Source organism: Penicillium griseofulvum, assembly GCF_001561935.1.
Source record: "Penicillium griseofulvum strain PG3 chromosome Unknown contig_84, whole genome shotgun sequence".
Taxonomy (NCBI): domain Eukaryota; kingdom Fungi; phylum Ascomycota; class Eurotiomycetes; order Eurotiales; family Aspergillaceae; genus Penicillium; species Penicillium griseofulvum.
The window spans coordinates 496,538-522,494 of NW_024467475.1; the positions used below are offsets into that span (position 1 = coordinate 496,538).

General features: G+C 47.5%; 10 protein-coding genes across 10 annotated transcripts; 6 read left to right on the top strand and 4 right to left on the bottom strand.

Moving 5' to 3' along the window:
* Positions 1-205: 205 nt before the first annotated feature.
* On the top strand, positions 206-1,737 carry PGRI_047370 (uncharacterized protein; the record flags this gene model as incomplete). Its single annotated transcript, XM_040792450.1, has 3 exons — positions 206-434; positions 490-795; positions 857-1,737. 3 exons carry the CDS (start codon positions 206-208, stop codon positions 1,735-1,737), a joined length of 1,416 nt encoding a protein of 471 aa, XP_040644417.1.
* Positions 1,738-2,009: 272 nt separating this feature from the next.
* On the bottom strand, positions 2,010-3,518 carry PGRI_047380 (argininosuccinate lyase ARG4; the record flags this gene model as incomplete). Its single annotated transcript, XM_040792451.1, has 3 exons — positions 2,010-2,518; positions 2,566-3,411; positions 3,464-3,518. 3 exons carry the CDS (start codon positions 3,516-3,518, stop codon positions 2,010-2,012), a joined length of 1,410 nt encoding a protein of 469 aa, XP_040644418.1.
* Positions 3,519-4,365: 847 nt separating this feature from the next.
* PGRI_047390 (Acyl-CoA N-acyltransferase) lies at positions 4,366-5,454 on the bottom strand (the record flags this gene model as incomplete). Its single annotated transcript, XM_040792452.1, has 1 exon — positions 4,366-5,454. The coding sequence occupies one exon, from the start codon at positions 5,452-5,454 to the stop codon at positions 4,366-4,368; it is 1,089 nt and encodes a 362-aa protein (XP_040644419.1).
* A 715-nt stretch (positions 5,455-6,169) lies between these two features.
* PGRI_047400 (uncharacterized protein) lies at positions 6,170-6,811 on the bottom strand (the record flags this gene model as incomplete). Its single annotated transcript, XM_040792453.1, has 1 exon — positions 6,170-6,811. The coding sequence occupies one exon, from the start codon at positions 6,809-6,811 to the stop codon at positions 6,170-6,172; it is 642 nt and encodes a 213-aa protein (XP_040644420.1).
* Positions 6,812-8,191: 1,380 nt separating this feature from the next.
* Positions 8,192-8,640, top strand: PGRI_047410 (uncharacterized protein; the record flags this gene model as incomplete). Its single annotated transcript, XM_040792454.1, has 3 exons — positions 8,192-8,221; positions 8,275-8,485; positions 8,546-8,640. The coding sequence occupies 3 exons, from the start codon at positions 8,192-8,194 to the stop codon at positions 8,638-8,640; spliced, it is 336 nt and encodes a 111-aa protein (XP_040644421.1).
* A 2,501-nt stretch (positions 8,641-11,141) lies between these two features.
* Positions 11,142-13,075, top strand: PGRI_047420 (putative C2H2 transcription factor; the record flags this gene model as incomplete). Its single annotated transcript, XM_040792455.1, has 5 exons — positions 11,142-11,817; positions 11,867-12,120; positions 12,170-12,276; positions 12,330-12,625; positions 12,681-13,075. The coding sequence occupies 5 exons, from the start codon at positions 11,142-11,144 to the stop codon at positions 13,073-13,075; spliced, it is 1,728 nt and encodes a 575-aa protein (XP_040644422.1).
* A 2,533-nt stretch (positions 13,076-15,608) lies between these two features.
* PGRI_047430 (cytochrome P450) lies at positions 15,609-16,829 on the top strand (the record flags this gene model as incomplete). Its single annotated transcript, XM_040792456.1, has 1 exon — positions 15,609-16,829. One exon carries the CDS (start codon positions 15,609-15,611, stop codon positions 16,827-16,829), a length of 1,221 nt encoding a protein of 406 aa, XP_040644423.1.
* A 2,885-nt stretch (positions 16,830-19,714) lies between these two features.
* PGRI_047440 (uncharacterized protein) lies at positions 19,715-20,149 on the top strand (the record flags this gene model as incomplete). The annotated part of the gene is made up of 1 exon (XM_040792457.1): positions 19,715-20,149. The coding sequence occupies one exon, from the start codon at positions 19,715-19,717 to the stop codon at positions 20,147-20,149; it is 435 nt and encodes a 144-aa protein (XP_040644424.1).
* Positions 20,150-20,566: 417 nt separating this feature from the next.
* On the bottom strand, positions 20,567-23,087 carry PGRI_047450 (putative actin polymerization protein Bzz1; the record flags this gene model as incomplete). Its single annotated transcript, XM_040792458.1, has 6 exons — positions 20,567-20,961; positions 21,013-22,153; positions 22,213-22,293; positions 22,446-22,871; positions 22,959-22,985; positions 23,043-23,087. The coding sequence occupies 6 exons, from the start codon at positions 23,085-23,087 to the stop codon at positions 20,567-20,569; spliced, it is 2,115 nt and encodes a 704-aa protein (XP_040644425.1).
* A 608-nt stretch (positions 23,088-23,695) lies between these two features.
* On the top strand, positions 23,696-25,498 carry dbp5 (ATP-dependent RNA helicase DBP5; the record flags this gene model as incomplete). Its single annotated transcript, XM_040792459.1, has 6 exons — positions 23,696-23,777; positions 23,885-24,053; positions 24,121-24,618; positions 24,677-24,914; positions 24,964-25,164; positions 25,220-25,498. The coding sequence occupies 6 exons, from the start codon at positions 23,696-23,698 to the stop codon at positions 25,496-25,498; spliced, it is 1,467 nt and encodes a 488-aa protein (XP_040644426.1).
* Positions 25,499-25,957: the final 459 nt, after the last annotated feature.

Consider the following 25,957-nt stretch of genomic DNA (forward strand, 5'->3'; position numbering starts at 1 on the left):
TTTGCAATCTGTTTTTTACGTCTTCGGACTCGGTGAATGAGACTCGATATTCGCAGATATTATTCGGGATGGAGTCTCTTGGGTCACTTGAGTCTCTTGGGTCACTTGAGTCTCTTGTTCCTCGGCAGGTGAATAGTTGCACTGGGGTCAAGCAGTGGTATGTCTGCACGGCAGGGAACTTTCGTGGATGCTGCTCGAGTGATCCATGTACGACGGGAATTTGCCCGGACGGCGACGAGGACGGCTCGTTTACATTCACGATGACGAACTTGCCCAAGACTGGTACGCCGAAAACCATCAATACTTCCTCTACGTCCACTTTGTCGGAATCAAATCCCGTTTTGTCAACGGATTCGTCTACGATAATACCCGTGCCTTCTCCGACAGTTTCCTCTATTACTTCAGAAACATCAGCAGGTTCGAAGACGCCCCTAGTAACACTCATAAGTTCAGGAATTTCCACAAGTTCTGACACATCCACGGCTCTAGGAGCTACAGGTATTACTGTGTCGTCCTCAGTCGCTGGCGCATCTCCATCCAGTACTTCATCCAACACTAGCAGTGCCTCATCCTCAAACCTGGGCGCAATCATTGGCGGTGTTGTTGGAGGGGTTGCGGTTTTGGTCATATGTGCCATTTTACTTTTCTTTTGCTGTCGCCGCAAGAGAAGATATGGGAAGCGGGAGAATGGATTAACTCTCGTCTCATGGTACCCATACCGATTGACGCGGAAAGATCGAGCAACTGCGTCCGAAATGAAAGGGCCCCTATCGCCATCAGATAGCGAAGCAAATAGTGAGCAAAATACCATTCGACAACTCGTTCTTGAGGCAACGCAACATTTCACTAATACTAGACATTGCATTAACAATAGATCCATCGAGTGTTGCCTCCCCATTCACCGCGGATAACACACTGGCAAGCACAACTCTCACCCCAGACCTAATGGTAGTATCATCTTCAACAAGCCTTATCTCACACTCGCCCCGGCAAACGTCTCCAGTCCCACCAACCAAAGCGCACACAAGCGAGCTCATCGCTTCAGTTCCTTCTCGCCAAAGGTTTACCCCAGAGCTACAAGACACGGGCTTCCATCGCCTGCGCGCCGAACTAGCCTCCCACTCACAGAGCGAGTTGATCAACATACCCATCGAGCAACGACAGCGACAGCAAAATCATATCAAATCGAGGACTGGTCCACGGGCTTGGGAACCCCCTACCTTGGCGCCTATAGCTAGTCAGCCTGCAAGCCTAAGAGGAACCGACAACAACGGCGGCCACAGCCACAGCAATAGCAACGGCGGTAGTCCAGCGAGAAACCAAGCTGGACGGGTCATCACTGCCGAGGGAGTTGTCCTAGGTGCGAATCTGGATCGATACTCCAATGGCATGGAAATAGGAGAGTCCCAGGCCCAGGGAGAAAGGGGAAGGAAAGTTGAGCGCGGTGAAACAGATCATGTTATGAGTTTTATGCAGTATAGTGGGAGACCGGAAGATCGGGGATTGGGAAACGGGCTTGGAATTGCAGCAAGTGACGATAATTCTAATCCCCAGACACGTGGGAGAAGTGCGTCCAGGTCGAGACCTAAGCCTGCGGAGCGCAGTTTGGAGGACGATATTGTGGCCGCAGAGGGCAATGCTGACGTCCCGCCTGCTTATGAGGCGGAAGATGGTGCCCCTGGGCACGACATAAAGTCTCCATCTGGAACGATGGGTATGAGCCTGAGTGGGGCTTGAGGAGTTGGATTTGATTTTAATTTGGAGTGTAATTATGGGTAATTTCTATGTCAGGGTTGGAGTCTCTGTTTGACTGTTCTTTTGACGCGATTTGAACGATGGCCCGATAGGTACATATGTTGTATAATTTTCCCTCCTTTGTTAGTAACAAATAGTTTGACCGTTTTGTTTTTGCAAGGCAGCTTAACAAGTCAATTCATATATTCATTTTTGTCTAACCGAAAGCCTAACGTCTGTTTTCTGTCATATATCGTATCCTAAAGATTTAGATTTTACAGTAAGTTCTTCAGCACGGCGGTCTGCTCGAGGACTGCGCGCTTGCTGGTTCCACCAATGGCGTCCTTCAGCTCGACAGCGCGCTCGTAGTCAAGGCAAGCCTGGACATCAGCATCGAAGCGGGGGTCGACCTCCTGGAGCTGCTTCAAAGAGAGGGTGTCCATGGGGACATTGGTGTTCTCGGCCAGAGCAACGACACGGCCGGAAATGTGGTGTCCCTCGCGGAAAGGCACACCCTTGCGGACAAGGTAGTCGGCAATTTCGGTAGCCAGCATCTCCGGGGCCAAGGCGGCAACCATCTTCTCGGGGTTGACGGTGAGAGTAGAGAGCACACCGGTGGCAATCTGGATGCTGTCGCTGACAGTCTTAATGTGGTCGAGCATGGGCTCAACACTCTCCTGCAGATCCTTGTTGTAGGTAGTGGGCAGGCCCTTGATTGTGCACATCAGGCCGGCCATCTGGCCGAAGGCACGACCAGCCTTACCGCGGAGCAGCTCCAGGCTGTCTAAATTATGGAACATGTGTTAGTATGTTACTTCATATTACATAAACGGAATATAAACTTGCCTGCGTTCTTCTTCTGGGGCATGAGGGACGATCCGGTAGAGTAGGCATCGGACAAACGGACAAAGCCGAACTCCAGACAGCTGTAGATGATCAGATCCTCGGCCCAGCGAGAGATCTTGAGCATGAACGAGCTGCCCCACTGCATGGTCTCCATGGCGAAATCGCGGTCCGCAACAGCGTTCATGGAGTTGTACAGCAAGCCATCGAAGCCAAGCTCCTTGGCCATAGCCTCACGATCAATGTTGAAGCAGTTACCGGCAAGGGCACCGGTGCCGAGAGGGCTCTTGTTGACGCGACGGATAACCTCACGCAGACGCTCCAACTCGCTAGCGAAAGCAGTGGCATGCGACAGAATCCAGTGAGACCAGCGGACAGGCTGGGCCTTCTGCAGGTGGGTGTAGCCAGGCATGAGATAGGCGATATCATTCTCAGCGCGGGCAATGGAGACCTTGATGAGATCGCAGAGGTGGTTCTCGATCAAACGGAGCTCGTCGCGGAGCCACAGGCGCATATCCGTGGCGATCTGCTCATTACGCGACCGACCGGTGTGCAGCTTGCCGCCAATCTCCTTGCCAATGATCTCGCCCAGACGGCGCTCGTTGGCGGTGTGGATATCCTCGTCGTTCTCCTTGGCGACGAAGGTGTTTGTTTGCCATTCCTGGGCGATCTGCTTGAAACCCCGCTCGATCTCGGCGAACTCTTGTGCGGTGAGGAGACCGGAGTTGGTGTTGGCGCGGGCGAAGGCAATTGAGCCAGCAATGTCCTGCTTCCAGAACACACGGTCGTAGGGGAGCGATGTGTTGTACTGCACCATAAGGGGGTCAAGGCCCTCTGAGGTTTTTTTTAGTCGGGCTTGGTGGGACGGAGGGGTTTTGGAACTCACGGGTGAAGCGGCCTCCCCAGAGCATGTTCTCAGCGACGCCTTTAGGGTTACTCATTTTGAAAAGAAGATTGGTCAATGGCTTGGATATGAAAGAAAAACAGAGAAGTTGAAGTTTTCCCCTCGTGAAATCACCTGCAATCGATCATCCGCTAAACCTAATTTGGCAATATCTGGGGACAGGGTTGACAGGTATGAGTCAGTCATTTTCCCCAACACTTTTTTTTATGAGAAAAATAAACAATATACTCTTTATAGAGATTCTAGATAGTATTTTTTTTATCTATATACAATTCTCTCTAGAATAGATATAGTCTACAGCTTTAGAACCTGGCGACCTTCCTCCACCCGAACTTCCGGGGCGTCCCCGAGTGTCGCTTGCCCTTCATATACAACTTGATAATATACTAGCCGCTAAAAATGACGGTCTAAGCGCTCTCTATCATGGCTGAAAATTTTGTATTATCCCCTTCTTGACTAGCCAAGAAGGCCCAAAGTCGATGAGTGCCCTCAATGAGAGCTGTTGCACGCACAATGTGCGAGGGCTGGAAAAGAGTCCGTTGGATTTGGTTGGAAGTATCTTGCGAGGTCTAAACCGATATAGCACTCATAGATCGGTTAGATTTCTCGTTGGAGTGGATGGCGGTTCTCTTCTGGGGCACTTCCAACTCTAGATAACTTTCCACTGATTTAATAACCTATGCAAATTATGAAAATGAAGGGACCACATACCATGCAATATATATACACAAGATATAATTTACTCCATTTTTCCTTGTAAAATACACCAGATATACCCTCTAAAAGCATAAAGACACCCAAGTGCACGTATGTAAATCTATCTTCTACTGGGTACATATATATATATCGTGTTTATATAGACAAATCTAGGAAGATGAGAACCTTTAGCCACACAGCTCAATGACAGTCCAGGTCACAGTCGTCAAAACCTGACCCCCAATCTTTTCCATGACCCTCCGACTCGCCTTATTATACCCAGCCACCTCAGCATGCGCCCAAGCCCCAACACGCTCTCTAGTCTGACTATCCTCAGAGTTGACGCCAGCCCCAAAAACACCATCTACTGACATGCCACGACGCATGATAGCCTTGGACAATGGAACCGCAAGCCCGCGACCCCGATGCTCCGGCTCAACATGTAATGTCGCTAGCGCTCCATCCACCCCCAAGAATCCCCATGCAATAGGCATCTCATCAGCATCACTAGACCCCGAATCAAAATAAATTGCCATACCGGGCATCATAGATAGCTGTTTTCTTGGCCGGGGAATATGTGTCCGACTCTGCACAAGATCTAGATGCTTACTCAGAACACCCACCCTCCCCTCGCGATCATGGAATCTATATCCGGACGGGAGGGGCGGATCCACGAACGGCAGATTTGCAGATTTTCCAGAATCTGCATCGGGGCTGAACTCAGATCTCCGGAAGAAGTACTTGTAATAAGGCGGATCATCAAAGCGATGGACCCGGATATTGGGTATCGGGTTAGATAGCGTGTAAGAACCAGATCGCTGCAGAAGAGAGAATAGACCCGTATGAAGGCTGCCGATGAGGAAGGCCTGTGGATCTGGTGCGGGGATCAAAGGCACAATATTATTGGCAGTGGGATTGGTGCTGTTTGGGGCCACCGAGGGTATCGGCACAGGAGTAGTTCCAACCTCCGTAGATGTGGCTTGTGCTGACTTCGCCAAATGTGACAGGTAGGATGGCAATAGGTGAGTCTTGACATATGATAGTAAAGCCAAGATCTGCTCGCGGGCCAGGGCTAGGACAGCTGGGTTGGCGGAAAATATGGAAATAGTGGACTTGGTTATGTCAATGTCAGCGTCATCATCATTGGCATTGTTTTTGTTATTATTGGATCCCGAGTCCACAGTTAATATCTCCGGTGTCGTGGCTTTGGTACTATCGCTGACGGCGATCGGAGAAATTGACGTGTGCTCCGCTTCAAGGCTGGAGTAGATTAACATTTGTGTTGTGCGGCCGGCGAATAGATCCACCCGCGCAGCCAGCCATGGTTGTCCAGGTTCAGGGGTTGAACCCGGGAATGTTGCCAGTATGTGAGCGGTCTTAACCGGATACGTGATTCCATGTTGAATTCGACGGAGTAGAGAAGTGGAATACGGTAATTCAGATATGAGTACCGGCATTATTGTGGCTACATCGTGCTCGTAGATGCATATTGCCATTTGGATGTGCCAGATTCCCGGGAACCTGGATTCAGGGGTGATTTTAGATGAAAGGAATTGAGACTATCAATTTATTCATAAAGTGACAGGTTGACAGATGGACCGTGAGTTGGAGACTTCTCGTAGTTTACTAGAATTCTTTTTAAAAAAAAGGAAAAACGGAGTACTCCGTACCAATTGAATCCCCGAGTCGCTTAGATATTTGTCACATCTGTGTGGCGGTGCGACACTATCGATTCTGGCGTGGGACCCGCGATACTCTTTTGCTCTTCTAAAAATCAAATTTTTCTAAACATTTCTTTCTGACATGCTTATGATGTATCAGGGAATATTTTTCCTAGGACACAGGAGGAAAAAAATAAAATAAAAGACCGTTTTGTCATTATACTCCACTGTGATATGACATCACAAGCACTATATATTTTTTGGGGAACAAGAAACATAAGAGAAAACTGGGTAACGAAAAAGAAAATTCGTGCCTCATCACCGCGGCATCCTACCAGGGACTGCGCGCTCCGATCATCCAATCCTCCATTGCCATCCATTCACTCCACCGCGTCTCGGCCACCCGAATCTCATCCTCCGAAGGGTCGCGCAGGGGTCTCAAGAAGGGGGTCTCTTCTTCTGGAGAAATATCGTAGGCGGCTTTTGTAGATGCCCAACCACTGCTCTTAGCCGTGAACAGATAATTCACCCGCTCTTGTTTGTAGATACAGCCCACACCAGCCTCCCAGTCACCACCGAAGAAACCTTGCATAACACTCGGTGAGTCCTGCGCTGTGACAATCAACCGTCTGATATATGGCCGTAGTGAAATAAAGGACGATGGCGTTGATGGAGACACTGGTGCACTGCACCCAGAAAGCTGCTGGCAGGGTAGTCGAATATTGATAAACGCGGCAATGGACTGCACTTGGGGTGTGTGCTGGCTATAGTCGACAAAGTGCTGAACACAATTCTTATAGTGTGGGAACCAGCCCGTGGGATCCACGCGACCAAATTCGTCGTTCAACATCGACTGAGACTCTGAATTGGTCATCCCCTCTTCACGAGAGCGCTCGCGCCTATCAGAGATGCGTTCAGCGTCTCGTTCGATGGATCCTGGAACAATGCCAAAAAGTCTCAGAATATTGGTCATTGTGCAACCGGCCCAATAGACGAGATCGGGAAGGAACTGTGGGAAGTAACTCACTTGGAGCGTGTTGCTCGCGAAAACAAGGATCGCGTATGTCTAGATGTTGAGAGTTTTCCCAGCACTCTCTTCCAGAACCCTGCATTCTCAGTGACATGTTCGACAGTCGACATGGATTGTTGAGAGTATGTGCAAAAGAAAGAGGATCTCAAACTAGAGGTGGATTTTGAGGTGGATTTAGACTTGAATTGGGAATAGAGTCTATGATTCTGGGGGAGGCGAGTGCCTTATAGCTTCGCGCCCAAGCGCGGACGGGGAAGGCCGAGCCATCCTAAAATCGATAACTGAAGATCAAGGGCGGACTAGTTCGGCCTTCCGAGGTGAAAGGTGTGGATCTGGGAAGCTATTGAAAAACCAAGCTTGAGCCACAGATGTGATCACTAGCCACGGTGAGCCACAATGAGCCACGGTGAGACCGAGGATGTGGCTTGTGCGCTTATCCCCAAATAGCAAGGGGTGTGTGGCTGTGAAGCGACAATGGAATTGTCCACTAGTCCTTATTAGGAAACCCCCATGGTAGATCCAGATCTCTTACTTCGTAGTGCATCAATAATTCAATAGTTTCCAGGCTAGTCTCTTCGACTATCTCGCCCTAGATCATCCTGAAATTATTTGGAAGGACTAGCGGAAGATCAGAGATCTCATGTTTTCCATGTTCTTTTTTACTCCGACATGCCTGTCACTTTCGAGGCCCACTTCTCCCCATCATTAAACATTTTGATCTTCTAAGGTTTTCATTAGCGAAGAGGTAGGATCCCGGATCTATTCGGGTGTGGATCTGATCTCATATCATATTTTGGATCTGTGAGTACCCTCCTGTAGCACAAGTTTTCCCAACAAAAAAAAAAGAATCAAAAACAAAAAATATAAAATAAAATAGAATAAACAACAACGTGGGCAGAAAGGCAAAAAAAAAGAAAGATGCAAGGGGGGGAAGAGAAGAACGAGATGACATTCCAAGGTTCGTATTGATAATCAAACGAGTCCTCGTATCTTGAGACTTGTCCACATCGGGGACTCCGATCGGCTTTTGACCCTCAGACGCCCCCGATCATCCAATGATAAGGACTCATTTACCTTCATAGAGTGCCTGAAAACCCGATTTCCCGGTTATAACAAAATTTTATCTATGAAAAAAGGAAACTAGGCTACTAGTGGATCAGCTGTCTGATCTACCCCCGCTTCCAAATTACTGCGGCTGAGTATTAAATGATTCCTTTAAATGCAGACAGGTTCGCTAGTTGAACCTGCATCTCACTACAGATTTAAATCCAAGGTCTCTTGAGTCTTGCATGTTAAGACATATGATATAAATACCACTTCAACATGAGTTACAAGACCAACTATGAGCTCTATGTAAGTAACATCGATCTACTTCCAAGGTTACGATCTAACTTATATTCTTATAGTCTCGAGGCAGCATTGACAGCAGACGGTCACCTCCGCCAGATGAGCTTCTTTCACCATTAGCAACGCTCTACCCACATGTCGCGGCCCTGCAGCCACAGTACAACCCCAGCAACTGCACCTTCACCGGTTACCGTGACACAGGATACTGGGCTGCAGCCTACACAACACAACCTATCGATGATCCATTAATGTCCATGCGTCGCATCAGTGGTAAGCTTAATCCTATCCCTTTGTTTTTTTCAGTCGCACGTAGTTCTAACATTCTCATAGATGGTCGACCATGCCGATTTGTTTCTAAATTACGCCGACTTCTCAGCCGAGACGATTTAAAACTTCGTCGAAACCGATCTCGGGCGACTACATGAACTACATCTTATTTCCTTTTCCATTTGGCATCTACTTGTACAACACGCAACCGACCAGCGGTGCACTTCTCTCGACGTCATATTGTCCTCTTATACGAGGCTATTCTTTTCCAAGCATGACTTTGCGTCCATATTTTTCTTTTGTTGGATCTTGATTTGCGTTTTTACAAGCGTGTTTTTTCTTTGGGCTAGCGAGGTTTTACAGCGAGGAGTTCTTTGGCACACATTGGCGACAAGCCTAAATTGGGGGACATATCATTTCTATTCTTATTACTGAATTTTGTATATATTCTATCAGTTATCAAAGACATTGAAGGACCTATTATAGTCCACTATTTTGCAAGAACTTTTGATTTTTCTCTATCTCGTTTGAGAGCATCCCAGTAGTACAAATTTAAATATCTGCTAAAGCTGTCAGTGATGGTCAAAAAACCACGTTTTCTGCAGACACCCACCCCATTCTCCACTATACAGTTATGCTCATCAGGCGCCCGACCCCCCTTGTCCACCTGAGGGGGAAAAGTCTTGGTACTAGCCCTGGAAGCAAGGTATAAAGCGATGACGGCATCGGAATATTTGCTTATTTCGGTCTTTGCCTCATGGTTCAACCCCAATCCCACGGTAGCACTCGTGACCCCTGCAGTCCCGGGGGAAAGGAACAGGATCAAAACACATTAGGATCACCGAGGGCGCAAACGTGCCCAGGCTCAATCACCCGCATCACTGTCGATCACCTCAACATTGGTACACACCATAGCAAACAATGATCGGCGGGCTCCACGCGGCTATGGGGTCCTAGTTACCGAGTCCTACCGCAATTATGATTATAGGCCTGGACCCTTGAAACTTGATTGTTAAACATAAATGGCAAGATACTCGCACGTACGGAGTGGCTGATATTGTTCCAATATTGGAATGGTTCAAACCTTCAGGCACGAGAAACACAAAGTTTCAGGGGTGACACAACATCCTGCGCATGGACCGGGATTTGAACCTTGTTTGCCTTTTTTCTTTTATAGAATCTACTGCCGGGTTGGGTAATGGCGTTTCAATTCGAAGGGCCGACCCGTGTTGATCGTATGCCCGTCCACGCACCCGTCGGTCCCGTGCTTTTGAAATATAACCTCTTAATTTTTGGGTAGCATCGTCTTGGGGGGGGGATTGGAAAGGTGCATTTGATATCATCTCCATATTTGCTTTTGCTTCTGATTATTTTGACGCTAGAGTGGATAAGGAAGGACCATCCCATTACTCCGTACCTCCGGAGACAGTATATCATTTTTGCTTGAAGGAATTGAATGAGAAATATGCTAGGATAGAGGCCATATAAGCGTAATTTCATAGATGGTTTCATGCCGGAAGCTCTTAGCTGTTATAGAGCAAGGGGAGGATACTCCGTGATCGTCACCATTGCCCTGAGTCTGGCCTACAATAAATGTACGAGTTTTGATGCAGGGGATAATACAGTACATATTATTGGGCGATCAGCCTATGATTGCCACGAGACCAGAGCATAGGCCCTATGCAACAATAATACTGTCATCCGTTGCCTGATTATATCGATGATTTACTTCTAAGGTATATATCCGGTTAGCTCTAGAATAATACTGCACAATTCCTGCGCCACACTTCCACTATATCTAGTACCTAGCTAATGCTAAAAGAAAATAGGTAGTATTATTGACACTAGATATAGAAGGAACTGAACAGCTAAATAATACGAAGAGTAGTAATCGCTTTTAGGATGATTGTGATAGTAGGTGCGTATGTAGAACTATAGAGGTTTACAACTATTAGAACCTTGGAAGATATCCTTGTACTGTTTTTTTCTTCTTCTTTATTCTTTTATGGTATTTAAAAGCTCATGAGATGACAATAGCGTATATTAATGAACCAGGTCGGCATATGTGAAAGAAACTGCCCAGGCGTAGAACGCAATTACCGATCAACACAGCCGTGTCAAAACTCTAAGATTTCCAAGATTCTCGGCCCACTATGTTGTACTCTCCCCGCGGACTCCCCCGGACTTGCATCGAGACAAATTTTTCTGTTCAAAAATGTCAACTAAATATTCTTTAACCCCCGAGACATCAGAATCCGAGAAATACGGGTGCTCATTATGCCCCAAGCGGTATAAACGACGTGAACACCTGTTTCGCCATATTAGCACCCATACATCACATCGGCCATACAAATGCAATTCATGCAATGGGGCTTTTCAGCGCGCTGATGTCTTGAAGCGACATCTGCGGACTTGTGAAGGCGGCACCTCCAGAGCAAGTACTCGAAGAAGTGCTTGCGATCGTTGCGTCCGTCAGAAAAAGGCCTGTAACTCCAATCAACCATGTCACAGCTGCGCCAGAAGTGGTGCACAGTGTCGGTATTCCACAGACAAAGGGTCTTCATCAAGACCAAACCGACATAGCTTCACGAAGGATACCAACAAGGACCAACAAGTCAATCTTCAATTTACAGACCCACCGCCATCGACATCCAATCCAATGATGCCGTGGGGTATCGATATGGAGGAACTGCAATACTTTGGCACAAGTCCAATCGATACCCTCTTTGATCCAGTTCCTATGCAAAATTCTAGTTCAATCTGGCCGGAATTCTTGACATTAGCTCCCGAAAGCCCGGCAACTTTTGAAATGGCTGCTTCTAGTGATAGCCCCCGGAAATCGCTGCACTTTCTGGACAAATTTACTAGGAATACAGGTCTAGTGTCGAGCTTTGACTGTGGAACGCATGAGCAAAGAGAACAGGTTGCTGCCAGATTAGACCAGCAAATATTGTCTCGCCTACAGCAGAGAACGTCACTAACAGCTTTTGGCATGGATGTCCCATCTCCTTTGATACCGGAAAATAACAGTGATACAAGTTTAATCAGCGACTTGCCACTAAATTGGTTCAATGATCCACTTTCCTTGAAGACACACGAGATTCTTCTCTTAATTAAAGAAGTGGTCACGATCAAACCGCGCAATAGCTCTGTCACCTTGGACTGGTCAACAGCACTCAATGATGCATGTGTGCAGTTCTTCTCTCCTTCAAATATAATAAGATTCATGGGCTTCTACTGGGCAATATGGCATCCTAATGTGAACTTTGTGCACCGGCCTTCGTTCGACATACTGGCAGCGAAGCCAACAGTCCTAGCTGCGATGACTTTGATAGGTGAGACAGTCCACCAGTTATAGGGCTAGTAATCGCTAATTATTGAAAGGTGCATGTGTATCACCCGATATGCCTGACAACGAAGATGCACGCACCTGGTTTAACTGTGTGGAAGAAATGGTTTTCATGGACGACGATTTCAACAGTGATTTGACTTACCGATCCTCTGACAAAATGGCCACACAAAGGCGCAAAATTCAGGCCGTACAGGCTGCCTATATAGTCTGTCTCTATCAGAATTGGGAGGGTACGGATGCGAGTAAGAGCCGCGTTCGGCGGTACCGTTTTGCTACTCTGGTATCTGTAAGTGTACCCCGAGCCTGTGTCCCACCAGTCTATTAATGAATCGAAGACCGCTCGTGATATTGGCATTACAGCGGCGAGGCATATGAATTACAGCGAGCAGGCTCGCCATGAGTTCGAATGGAAAGAATATGCAGCTCGGGAGGAACTCATCCGGTGAGTCTCAATGTTGCGCTTGAAGAAATAGCCACTGACATTCTTAAACCTAGTTTGTTCACTTGGATATTCTTACTAGATTCAGCATTTGTCATTTTTAATAACCTTCCTCCGCGGATGGTCATCAAAGAAATAAGGATGCATATGGCTACACCAGAAGCTTGCTTCCAAGCGACAACGGCAGACCAATGCCACCATCAACTCCAGCTCATTTTGCCCGCAAGAAGTCTCTACTGGACAACCTCGTTCCATGGGTCATTCGAGGCGCTATGTAATGACGATTTATCTGTCAACATCCGTCACCTCCTCGCTACTCTGGGTCCATTGAATTTATTCGCATTAACATCAGGTAAGCTACAATCCATGCCTTCACGATCCAATCCTTTTAATACTGTAACCATTAGCAATCCATTCACAATTATTTCAATTCCGCAGTGCAGTGGGCAGCTTCCAACTCCGAGCCCCGATACAAAATGCACTCAGTAACTGGCGAGATATCTGGCACTTGTTCTCGACGACTTTCTCTCAAAGAATAATTCCATATATGACAATTGGGGACCCTCAAATCCAACCAGAGGAGCTCTGGAGACGAATGGGGTTCTTCCGCTATGCGCCAGAGTACTGGCTTTTAGCCCACCTGATGGTAGATCGATTGGCAGTACTTGGCACATCTAAGCCGGAGAATGAATTGGAGCCACTCGACGAGGGTCCGTTGGACCCAATCTTGAATCGATATGATCAGACTAGTATGCGCCAGGTTAATGATCTGATTATGGGCTTTCAGACTTTCCAGATTTGAAAGCCGGGTCTGCTTTACAATCCAAATCTCACCCACACGGAATGAATAAATTTTACATTGCTATCTTTTCAAGTCCCGGGCTATCTTGAGAACACAAATCGCTATTGCGGAAACGATACAGATTTTGAACAAAGGCCAAAGAAACGGTACTGGGATATCACTGGCAAATCGTGTTAGTGACTAGCTGATCGTAACTGGATTCAATGTTTACCTCTCATTGTAGGATCCTGGAAGGAAACCGGCCTCCCGTTCCGATTCAAGCCTGAGAGACTCAGACCCATCCTCTCTCCAGTCGACTGTTGTTTCATGGAGCCCGGGTATAGTCTCACGACCTTTACGTTTGTATCTTGGAGATAGAGCAGTTTCTGACGGTGCATCGTGGATTGGTTGGGATTGTACTATCGTCTGAGTAGTAGCTTCGAGGGTATTGTCCGGCTCAGCAATCCGCATAGACCGAATGCCTATAGTTGCGCCCATAGCTTGGAAGCTGAGGAGAAGGACGAATAGTGTGGTAAACGGCGGAAAGTACATGGTAAATAAGGGGCGAAAGATTCGAAGTCTCTCAATAAAATGTCTAAACGGCTGTGCTACTTAATTATATAGAGGCTTCAAAGCTTATTTTAAGTTTCGATCTACCTTACCCAAAGTTTGGCCGTGAGGATGACTTCTTGGCGCTTATTATAGCGTGGCTGAATGGCCTTGGCACGGAGTTAAGGGTTGATGACATATTCCAAGTTATAAAGAGCTTGGAAATAATACTACTAGAAAGTCGTAAAGTAGCTTGCCTTTTTATCTTCAGAAAACGGGATTTCCTCACGTCAATCAACTCGCAACTTATATCTCTATGAAGAAATACAGCTACATACATAGTAACATGTATATAGTTCACCCAGCAACTTACAAAGCCCACGCCATTCCCAGGATGCCGATCCTTGATAGCCGAGCTACAAAGTAACGTAGAGAGTACAATTAGGAAGGCAACAGGATTCTAAAGCCTTGGAATAGGTAATGCGAGTTGCTGACATGCCAAGACCTCGCGAGATCCACCGGGTAGACGTAAGCAGATCATCTTTCCAAGGTTCCAATAGGATTGTTTATTTACTGTTGGGGATATCGAGCGGGAGAGAGACGAAGAAGGATATATCTGTATTCCGTATGGTGAAATCCATGAAGGAAGGGAGTATTTATACCCTATAAATCTAGCAAACAATTCCCCAAAATGGCAAACAACGAGCTCAGTCTGAATCGACAAACAGCAGGGATGGGATCATGCAACATTTACGGCAAGAACCAAATACTGTTCAGCTATATTTATTGCGCGGCTATTTTCGTACCTGGACTCTACTTTTGCACTTGGCGTTGTCTTTCAGCTCCACTCCATTTACAATTTACTCCACTTTGATTCCTGCTCCGCCCACTGGGATAGGCGTCTGATAATCACACAGTGAGCATTAAAGGTAGGTGATTTCATTCGAGTCTATTGCAAAATATTTATGACTAGCTTTTATATCCAGCATGCGAACAATATCTATATCTCAGTACTTATTTGCTCCGGAACATCGACCAGAGCCTTTACCACAATGTTTAGGGGGTGGAACTGACTTCAACTCAATTCTGGACTTCTAAAAATGGTATAAATCCAGCTGGAGATCTTTCGATAAACTAATTCACAATTATAGTCTATTAGAAGAGCGAAGCCCTGGAGGACAATTATGCGAGATACTTCCCCCACATCCACTCCGGCATCCACCCCCGCATCCGCAGATACGCATATCCCGCTTCGACCTCCGAGATCGACAGATATACTAACTATGGTTGAGCCGTGTTAGAATATAACAACGCACAAGTACCAATATATATACAGGGGATATTTATACATGGGATGTCTCAAGGGACCTTCATCTCAATGTCAATCTTTTTCTCAGGAACGCAGCTTTGGACTCACTCAGCTGTGAAAATAATTCCTAGATATCCAAAATGTTACCAATTACCGCGATAATAGGGGTAGCTATCGCTTTCCTAATTCTTACACGCGTTCTCAAAATTGGACGTCGACCAAAGAACTACCCCCCGGGTCCTCCAACATTGCCCCTTTTAGGGAATATTCATCAAGTATGTGATCATGTTTATCCGAATAAAGGATTTCGAACTAATTTGTTGCATTAAGATGCCTTCTCACGATGCTCATCTTAAATTTGAAAAATGGGCCCGTGAATATGGCCCAATATATAGTTTAATGCTAGGTACTAAGTGTCTGATTGTGCTGTCCAGCGACGAGACAGTCAAAGAGCTTTTGGATAAAAGAAGTGGTATATATTCGGATTGCCCAGAGTTGTATATTGGTCAGATTTTGTGCAGCGGTAACCTCAGAATGCTAATGATGGCAAGTCATAACAAACAAAATTGTTTTCGAATGTGCCTTGTAGCTAACCAATTCTTCCATCTCTAGGAATATGGACCAAGATGGCGTGGGGTAGACATAACTTTGATAATCATTGCAATATTTGTGCTAACTTGATTCCAGTTTCGCAAAATGGTGCATGGCCTGCTTAACGTTACGACATCCAAGAAATACTTACCCTACCAGATGTTGGAGAATCGGCAAATGCTATACCAGCTCCTGACGGAACCGGAAGGATTCCTCAAGCATATTCGACGATATTCCAATGCCCTCACAACCACGATGGTTTTCGGATGGCGTACGCCTACATACGAAGACGAGAAAATGATGCAATTGTTCAACGGCTTCTCGGAATTTGCAGATCTCAACCAGACCGGAACAGCAGCGATCATTGACTTCTTCCCATGGCTGCGGAACTTACCCGACTTTCTTCTCCCAGCACAACAGAAAGCAAAAGATCTCCATAAAAAGGAGAAAGCGTTGTATCTGAGCCATTGGTTACGAGCAAAGGACGAGGCTCACCAGAACACAATCAAGCCATGCTTCTGCGCAGGAATGTACAAGGCGCAGAAAGAAGACGGGTTTAGCGACGATCAAGCATCTTATATCTCTGGAACCCTCCTGGAAGCCGGCTCGGACACTACATCCAGCACACTGTATGCGTTTGTTCAAGCCATGCTAGTGTTTCCAGATGTTCAACGCAAAGCCCAAGAAGAGATCGAAAGGGTGGTAGGTTCGAGCCGCCTACCCGTCATGGACGACCTGTCGGACCTGCAGTACGTAAGGGGCTGCATGAAAGAAACAGTCCGATGGATGCCGACAACCAATCTCGGGGCCGTTCCACACGCAGTCACTCAAGATGACGAGTACAAAGGGTATTTTATACCAAAGGGCGCTGGCGTGATGAACAACGTGTGGGCCATTCACATGGACCCGGCCCGTCATCCCAACCCCCGAGAATTCAACCCCGATCGGTACCACGATGACTACCAGAGTTTCGGAGACGCAGCGGCAAACCCCGATCCGTCGAAGCGGGATGTTTTCACTTTCGGTGCAGGGCGTCGTATATGCCCCGGCATGCATGTAGCCGAGCGCAGTCTGTTCCTTGGGATGTCGCGCATTCTGTGGGCGTTCAATATTACGCCAGAAACCGATGCCGCGGGAATTCCGATTTTGCCTGATCCTGACCGCTTGACGCAAGGGTTTGTGTGTATGCCTGAGGAATTTCCGGCGAGGATTATGCCAAGGTCAAAGGAGAGAGCGGATTTGGTCATGAGCGAGTGGAAAGAGGCGGAGAAAGCGTGTCTCGATCCTACGACCAGACAGTGGATGCAGTCGCCCGTGGAAGTGTGAGTTGACGAATGGAACAGCTTGCTGTGCTACGGATTTACGGTGCTAGGGTCAACAGTTTTACTTTGGCAAGACTGGACTAGACCAATGTAATCCGAATCCCATCAGACCAAAGCGTTGTGTGGCACCCAATGATATTTGCGGATATGGATATCGCGTCACAAAAATGTACATCCTGCGTGGACTGCTATCACCATGGGGACTGGAAGACTTGATCGAAGATGGTATCTGTGTGGCCAGGATTCTCTACATGAAACGAGGGTGAAGATATGCCTGCTCATAGCTCATTTGTCCGAGATGTTGATTCTGGGTTCGGGCCTCGGCCCTACCCCTGACGGGTCCTAGTCAGCATGGTGATACGGAAGGGTGGGATTGTATGGAGCTGAAAGAAACACCGCAGCCAAATCGAGACGTTTGAGATATGCATCAATGCTTGTTTTGAGGTGCTAATTCTACATTAGTGAAATAGTCGGTGTAACTAAGTTAGCTATGTAAGCCCAATCCGAGCCAGGAGGCGTGATATATTGATATGAGCCATATAACTCAGCGAACAGGGTGCTATTCCCGCACAGATATCCTAAGCAATCCTTGCAATGTCGATAACATTTGCTCCTTCCGAGGAGATGCTAAAGATTCTAGTATAAATAGTCATGTCCGCCCCTTGTGGTCTTGAGACTTTGAATATTCTCTTCACACGCTTACCCGCGATCGAGTTAACAGGAAGTCCAAATGTCACACAAGTGATGCCAGGCACCATTATCCGGTCTAAATCGTTCGAGGTAATCTCATGGCCTAGCTCTGAAAGGGTTCTCTCGAAAGCGTTGAAGGACAAGAATTCAAAATATTTGTGGACCGTTTCCTGCCAGATTGGTAGATCAGTGGGGGGGATACCATTATCCGAGAAGAGTATAGCCCCTAAAGCCTTTTGCGCGACGAGATGTAAAAGAATTCTTTTGGATGTTGAGGTTCAAAGTTTTTCAGGTGAAAGCACAAAAAAAAAAAGGAGGGAGAGGGAAATGGCAATTTACCCCCAACGCTGTCCCGTGCAACAGGCGACAGAATTGTTTTTTTTCTTTAAACCGAGGAATGATCCCGCTTTTGAGAAACCAGTGGAAAGAAAAAATGCCTCAGGTATATATAAAATGGCGCATACTGCGGGGCTGACGGTCAGCTCCGGGTTGTTATGATTGGTAAAGGTAAGAGCTTGATTTTTTTCTTTTTTTTTTCTTAGTTTGATATTCGTGAAAAAGGAAAAAATAAATGAGAAAAAAGTCAACAATTGAAGGTTCATAGGTAACAATAAGAAGAAGAAGAAGATAATTTGAAACAGATTTCTTCACCGTTGAGAAAATTGGCAAAAAAGCCCTAAATCAGCACAGCCACCTCCAGATGCAGACCCTTGTACTTTTCTCTCTTGGCGAAAGATATCACGATTTCACCAGCCGCATGGTGGAACGGGCGTCTCGATTGAGTAAAAGGTTAGTAAGCTCCAGATCTAAAAAATTTTGATATATGAGGCAATTTTTAGTTGGAAAGGATTTTGGAGAAAATTGGAGACATTTCATATTCAAATCTATCAAATTTATGAAATTGATCAAAATTGATCAAAATCAAGTGGATGTCGCGTGGACAATTGAAGTTCTCCGACCGGAGCTTTCAAAAATCCCTCATAGCTATAATGCGGTATTCCGTCTGTACTTTGCAACCGTTTTGCCCTTTTTAGTATTTTCTGTCGGAGACCCACGGCCGTCGCAAAAGTACCCTATATTAGCATGAAACTATGGTCCAAGCTCCAGTCAAAATCAACCTAAGTATCAAAATTAAATAAAAAAAAACCCTGAAAGAGCCCAAAAAAGCCACAAAGTACAGCACCCTCTAAATGCACGAGCCAGTCCTAGTCGATCCTGTGGCTGTGACTACCGGTCAAATCATAGGGTTGATTTCTCGCGACGCACAGAAACATGCCTATGCCGGAGTAAGTAATAGAGTGATAAAATAAATAAAAAAAATGTCCCTGTGTCATCATAACTCTCAATATCCGGGTTGACCCCTCAGTTCTACCTCACCATACGGGGGGAAAAAAGGTATATAAGCTGCTTCCCGTCCATACACCATGACTTCTCATCTTAACGAGGGATGCTTATCGACGGTCATAAGTGGGCGTGTGAAGCTTGTATACGGGGCCACCGTGTTACTAGCTGCAAACATCATGGTTAGTACCTAAATCTTTGCCAATTTTCCCATTTTCCCATACCTCGCTGTATACTCCCCCATATCCTATATCCCAACTCCATTTCCTCTGATTTATAAAAGCCCTTAAAAACTAACCTTGATAAAACCCTACCTAGATCGTCCGTTGATTCGCATCAAGCGCAAAGGTCGTCCTTTCGCAACATGTACAATATGCAATGCCACACCTTGCACATCTCCAATCGAGCATGCACGCGCAAAGCGTGACGCAGAGCTCAAATGTCCTTCAAAAGTAACGCAAATACAATACCGCCAACAGACGCCATATCTTCGGCATGTGGAAGAAGAGAAATTGCAAGCGCCATGGTGCTGATTGCTGTTTGCTCTTTTTCTAGAAAGCCTCGAGCCACGGAAGACTCTACCCGCGGCATAATCCGAACGGTTTCCTTCCCATTGCGCCGCGTCCACGTCCAACTCCAAGTCCATCGGGATCAATTTCCGGTCCTGCAGGGAAGCCTCTCTCAACCGCTGCAAAGTCGAAGTCTAGGTCCGGGTCAAAGTCCGGCTGCTCGAATTCATCGGCTTCGTCGCCCGGAAAGACTCCTATCTACGATGTTATGGGGGGAGATTGGTCGGGCTCAGAGGGCTCTTCTAGGATTGAGTCATCTAGACAAACTGTGTCTTTCTCTGGGTCAGTTATGCCGGGGTTTGAATCAAATCAGACACTCAGCCCAGGGCAGGGTGGCTCCGCTTCACATTCCGCCCCGGGCTCACTGTATGAGTATCCCATAGAGTATCCCGTTACCACCGGGGCTGAGGCCGCTGCTGCCTTGTTCGATCCTGCCTATTCTCTTCAGCCTTCTACGCTACCTGTTTCGGGTTCCCAGCTCGGGCACACTTTGCCCATGGTTAGTCCACTCGAAGGGGTGAACCCCTTTGACTTCTCGCTGGACCCTGCGCTAGAATTGAGCGATGGCACAGTGGGATACATGAATGAGGGCGACATGAATATGGATTTGGAGATGCCGGTTATGGAGGAAGTGTTTCATGTGGAGGATTGGTCTAGGTATATGTGGTCTGCTGAGACAGGGTTCGAGCATTTAGATACTGGATTTCCCCCTGTGACACAATAACAGGAGGGGTTCAGGCGGCGAACCTGGTCAATAACTCGCATGATGATTGATGATTATGATTTTATTGCCTTGAAGATATACATACAAAAATGGAAAGCGCGGATGCATAGGCTCTGATGCTGTTTATGATATCTTTGACTGCATTGGCCACTACATACCACTGGAACAGTTCTAACCTTGAAGATTCAATGGAAACAACATGTCCTATGCTCTATCCGAGACTCGCGAATGGATGCCAAGTACGAATGCCCCCAATGCTCCTTGCTGATGTAAAAAAAACAATGACAACGGCACTGATGACGCCGACTATACAGTAGAATGAACAAGAACAGAAAGCAGGACTGAACCTTAGAAAGACCCATACATAGACAAGAGTCAATTGTCCTGAAAAGATGTACGAAGGCCCGTGGGTGCAACCTACACGTCCTGGATGTAGTTCGCCGGGACACTCTTCGTAACGCCACCCCGTTCGACGTCGGCCCATCCATCACCACTATCCCGGTTGATTAAAACAAAGCGGTCACCCTCTACCATGTTCCACTCCATATCGCTGCGGGCTTCGTATTCATACAATGCCTCAACATATTGCAATTTCTTAGCTCCTCGTCTGGGAGCGACGGCTGGTCCGACACGCTTCGGCGCGGCGCTTCCAGCCAGGGATGCCGAGGAATTCGAATACGTTGAACCGGGTCGATCAGGCATACTGGGAGTAGCGGACGGCACGGGTGACGGGGCTGGGGCAGCTTCGACATATGACGCTGGAACAAGTCCTTCGTTGCCCCCCGAGCGTACACGCAGCCATCCGGAACCATCTGTGCAATTGTTAGTAAATATTATGTAAACGGTAGGAGAAAAGGACGTACCATCTGGTTGGAGGATCACAACTTCGTCCCCATCTTCCACGCTGATCTCATCTGAACCGGTCGCTTGGTACGCGTACAACATCTTACCCCGTGGCTCTTTAGATTTCGAGCCTATACCAGAGTCACTCGGTGGAGGTGCAGTCATGTATGCTGCCGGAGGTGGTGCTAGCACCCGGTTCCTCTTTGCAGCGGCTGGCTTTGTCTGTGCAACGGGAGCTGGAGGCTCATCTGCTGGGGTTTCTGGTGTGGGCTGAGTAGCAATGTTCGATACCGACCGAGCGGTGCTGGCTGCATATCCTGAGCTAAGGGAGTTCATTGTATTTTGTCGCGTCAGGGACGGGGCTGTAGCAGAAGCTGCAGGGGTGCCGATCTCCACAGCAGGCATGGCACCAGCCTGTTCCTGTCGCAAGGCCTTGAGCTTTTTCTTGTCTTCCTTGGTCTGCTCGCCAGGGCACTCCGGCGGCACCTTCATTTGACATTTACTATGGCAGGTGTAACCACAATCTCGACAATCAAAGCCCTTCGCAGACAGGCCCCAGATTCGTTCGCCGCAAAGGTCGCAATTTGTCGGGATCTTGAATGTCTGAGAGCGGAAATTGTGGTTCTGGGCTCCAAGTGACAGATCTCCAGCCACTGCCATGATAGTCGCCGTTTCTACCTCGGCGGTAACCCATTTGCGGTCAACCTCGTGCAAGGATTCTTGAATGTAGAAAATGGACCGCACGACATCTAATTCGTTTCGATTATCTTTGCCATGTTGGATATTTTCCCGTACTTTCTTGCTTCCCTCAACCTCGCGCTTCTTCCGGTCCGACTCGACTCGCAGTTCGCGGATTTGAGTTTTACTCTTACTTAGCACATTGCGCAAGAATACCTTGGCTGCCTCATCGATAACGATTGAAGCATCGTCGTGCCATACTGGACTCGGCTCAAATCCTAGGTTCGCAGGTTCCTGCGATTGAGTCACATTGTGCTGGAGGAACATCAAGGAGTCCAGATGCGGGTTGTTGCGAGGGATTTCGACGAGAAGATTGGCGATATGCTCTGTGCTGTGTTCAAGAGATGACTTTTCAAGTTGAGCGGCAAGCGACCACATCATGTTCATTTTTGCGACTCGTGTTTCATTGAGGTTTTGTAAACCCTGACCGCAAGTATGAGTACCATTGTTGGTCCAGGATATGGGGAGTAGGTTCATCTTACATCGATCACCTCAGGGACATATTCATGATAAAATTTCTCCTTCAGCTTATTCGTCACATTGATGCTGATGAGATAAAGGTTCTACCCGCATGTTAGCATTAGGACGAAGTTTTCAGTCAAATGAGCCATGCCTTGAAGTTGTTCATCTCCAGTATTTGTTGTTGATATGCTGTTTGTGCTTTGGCCTTGCCATGATCAAAAGCAGACTCCATTTTCTTTCTGCGGGATTCAACCTCCTGGCATGCGCCATCGTATTTGCCTTTCGCTTTTTTGAGATCGCCGTATGCTGCCTCACGTTCCTTTTCTAACTTGCCATAGTATTCAACGTGGCATTTGCGAATTTCTTCATATTGGGTGGCAACTTGTTTCAGAGGATCCGCCACTTGCACTACCAATTCTGACGCAAACTTGTCCCGTTCGGCGGCGTGTGATTCTACGGCGTTCAGTTGTGTAGTCCACGTAGTGAGCGATGCGCTCTCGAGGGAACCGGGAGTTAAGGTGGGTGTATCGCCTACACTCAAGGGGCTGATCTTCTTCGACTTGCGGTCATAGTACTTCTTGCACAGCGCCGTCAACTTGGATGCGTATTCCTTCTCAATGGCACTGCGCTCGCGGTAGAACTGGTGTATCTCATCTACCCATGATATACCATTCGATACCTGTGCAACATGTTTGCATTAGCTCCACTTCAAGTGCACAGGGTGATCTGACGGGTCGGTTGCGGGGAAGCGATGTCGGGACCATACCCAATTGTTAACTGGTTTGAAGGAATCCTAGAGGTTAATCCAGTTAGCTATGCATCTCTGAACATCTCCATATAGTATTGATACCTTCAACTCTGCCCCAAATTGGGGAGCAACATCTGCGGCCGCCATGGCTGTATTGAGATCCCAAGGCACACGCGCATGGGATAGCGCGGGAATGGAAGACCGAACAATGAGACGGGGTTGCCTAGTCTCAGCGCTATTGATCAATGGGCCACTTATCTTGCAAGGTTGGTATCAATCAAATGAATCAATGTCTCCAATTAGCCAGTATTCAATAGACTATTGAGACCATCAGACAGGAAGAATGAGCTCAATAGCCAAGGCGGGGAGAAGACCGGTCCATGTGACAATACCAAACATACACGTTGCTTGTAGTTAGTATGTGTCCTCCCATTGTGATACAATACCATAACATTTATTTCACTTTGACCCAATTGGGACTAGTTCCTATCCTTCGGCGTCATCTGTTTTTGCTCTTTCCATTCAAGAGAGCTCTATTGTTTTCTTTGGCTATTGCTATTGTCTCCTCGGGGCTTCAATTGTTGATTTTCTTCATTTCCCCTGAATCCCAATCAAACATTAAGCGCCAACTTAACCCCAATCTTGCGCCATCTCCTCTCATTACGAACTTTTCTTTACCCCACGACCCCTCTATCGTTCTTTCCTTTCTCCAACTCTTTCTTGTTTTCTGGGATTAACCACCAGACTTTTTCACCATGTCTGATAACCCAGAGACCGCTCCTGCTTCAGGCTCCTTGGCTGATCGTATCACCAAACCTGATGAGCCCAAACCCACCGGTACGCAACATGACCACGCCACCGTCGCTGATTCCTCCAGTCCACACGACCGGAAAACGCGCGATACCCCGACTGATAGCTAATATTTTTTTTCTTTAATTTCACAGATATCTCAGATGTCTCCACCGTTCCCAAGGAGGACGGGGCGTCTGCCCCCGCGCACGGCTCGGCTAATCTCGAGGAGCCCGACTACACTGTCGCGGTGAAACTGAGTGACTTGCAAGCGGACCCCAACAACCCCCTGTTCTCAGTCAAGAGCTTTGAAGATCTGGGCCTGTAAGTGCTGCTCACTGATATGCTGGTACAAACAAGTGTGTCGCGGCTAACTTGATTCACACTCCAGAGATGCGCGCATTCTGAAAGGTCTCTCAACCATGAACTTCCGCAAGCCGTCCAAGGTCCAGGAGCGCGCCCTTCCCCTTCTGATGAGCAACCCTCCAAAGAACTTGGTTGGTCAGTCGCAGTCCGGTACCGGTAAGACCGCGGCCTTCGTTCTCAACATCCTCAGTCGTCTCGATCTCTCAACCGAGCAGTTGCAAATGACCCCTCAAGCTTTGATCCTCGCTCCTACTCGTGAGTTGGCTCGCCAGATTGTCGGCGTGATCCAAATTATGGGTCAGTTCCTCGAAGGTCTCGTCATCGGCACTGCTGTCCCTGCCGATTCGAATGCTCGCCCGTCAAAGATGGATTGCTCAGTTGTGGTTGGGACGCCTGGTACTGTTCAAGATATGATCAAAAAGCGTATCATGAACGCCACCGGGCTGAAGGTCCTGGTCCTTGATGAGGCAGATAACATGCTTGACCAGCAAGGCCTGGGAGACCAGTGTATTCGGGCCAAGGCGTAAGTACTTCAAACATCCGGCACTGAAAGCTTTCAGCTAATAGTCCTCCTTGGGTAGGATGCTTCCTCGCAATGTTCAAATCGTCCTGTTTTCGGCAACTTTCCCCGCCCATGTCTACCGCTATGCGGGCAAGTTTGCCCCTGACGCCAACGAGATCACCCTCCAACACGAGGAGTTGACTGTTGAGGGCATCAAGCAACTCTACATGGACTGCAGCAGTGACGAGGAGAAATATCGGAACCTCGTCCAGCTCTATGGACTGCTCACTGTCGGATCATCCATCATTTTCGTCCGGGTAAGTATCATCTCAGATCAAGGTTGGAATATTGCTGATAGCCGTTTAGACCCGTGCCTCTGCTGTTGAGATCGAGAAGCGTATGGTTGCTGAGGGTCACACTGTCGCCTCGCTGACTGGTGGCGTCGAAGGATCTCAGCGTGACGCAGTGATTGATTCCTTCCGCAGCGGTGAAGCTAAGGTTCTCATCACCACCAACGTCCTTGCTCGTGGAATTGATGTATCTACAGTGTCATTGGTCGTAAACTACGTGAGTTCACTGTTCGTCCGCTTGTACGTCCAAAACTAACATTTATCGCCTTCAGGATATCCCCGAGGAGTACTCTGGTGGCCAGCGCACCAACACGCCTGACTACCAGACCTATCTGCACCGTATCGGTCGTACTGGTCGGTTCGGTCGTATTGGCGTGGCGATCTCATTTGTTTCCAACCACAATGAGTGGGAGATGCTTCGCAAGATTCAAGATCACTTCCAGTGTATCATCGACCGCATTGATACTAGCGACTGGGACGAAGTGGAGGAGATGATTAAGAAGACGATCAAGAATACCCGGGCTCAGGCCAACTTTGTCCAGAGCAACTAAGTGTACGAGATGTCGGGATTGATGCGGTACAACGTACCCTGACCCCTTGCTTCAAACTTAGCATTCTGGGTTGAACAACATTGAAGTCATTTCACGTTTCATGGTTTGAAGAGTGACGAAATCTCTTCCTTTTTTTTTCGCGGACCAACAGGGGGCGATGGGAAATCAGATACGATACCTACATGCATGCATGGCAAAAAACCCCTCGGTTCTTTCAAAGGTTCTCATTTTAACCTGTTTGTAGATCGTCTCCTTTTCGCGTCACTATGAATTCTTCTTGTGGGTCGTCGTGCTCTCGACACCTATTAATCGTCTATGTATTCAAGTTCCCTCGCATCTTCCTCATCCGGTCATGCAACCGCTATTCTGCTCCGTCCATGGGGAGTCTAGCAACGATGTCAACGTAACAATCGACGCAAACCTGAAACACGCAGAGTTTTCTTTGCCCGATTATCGTCA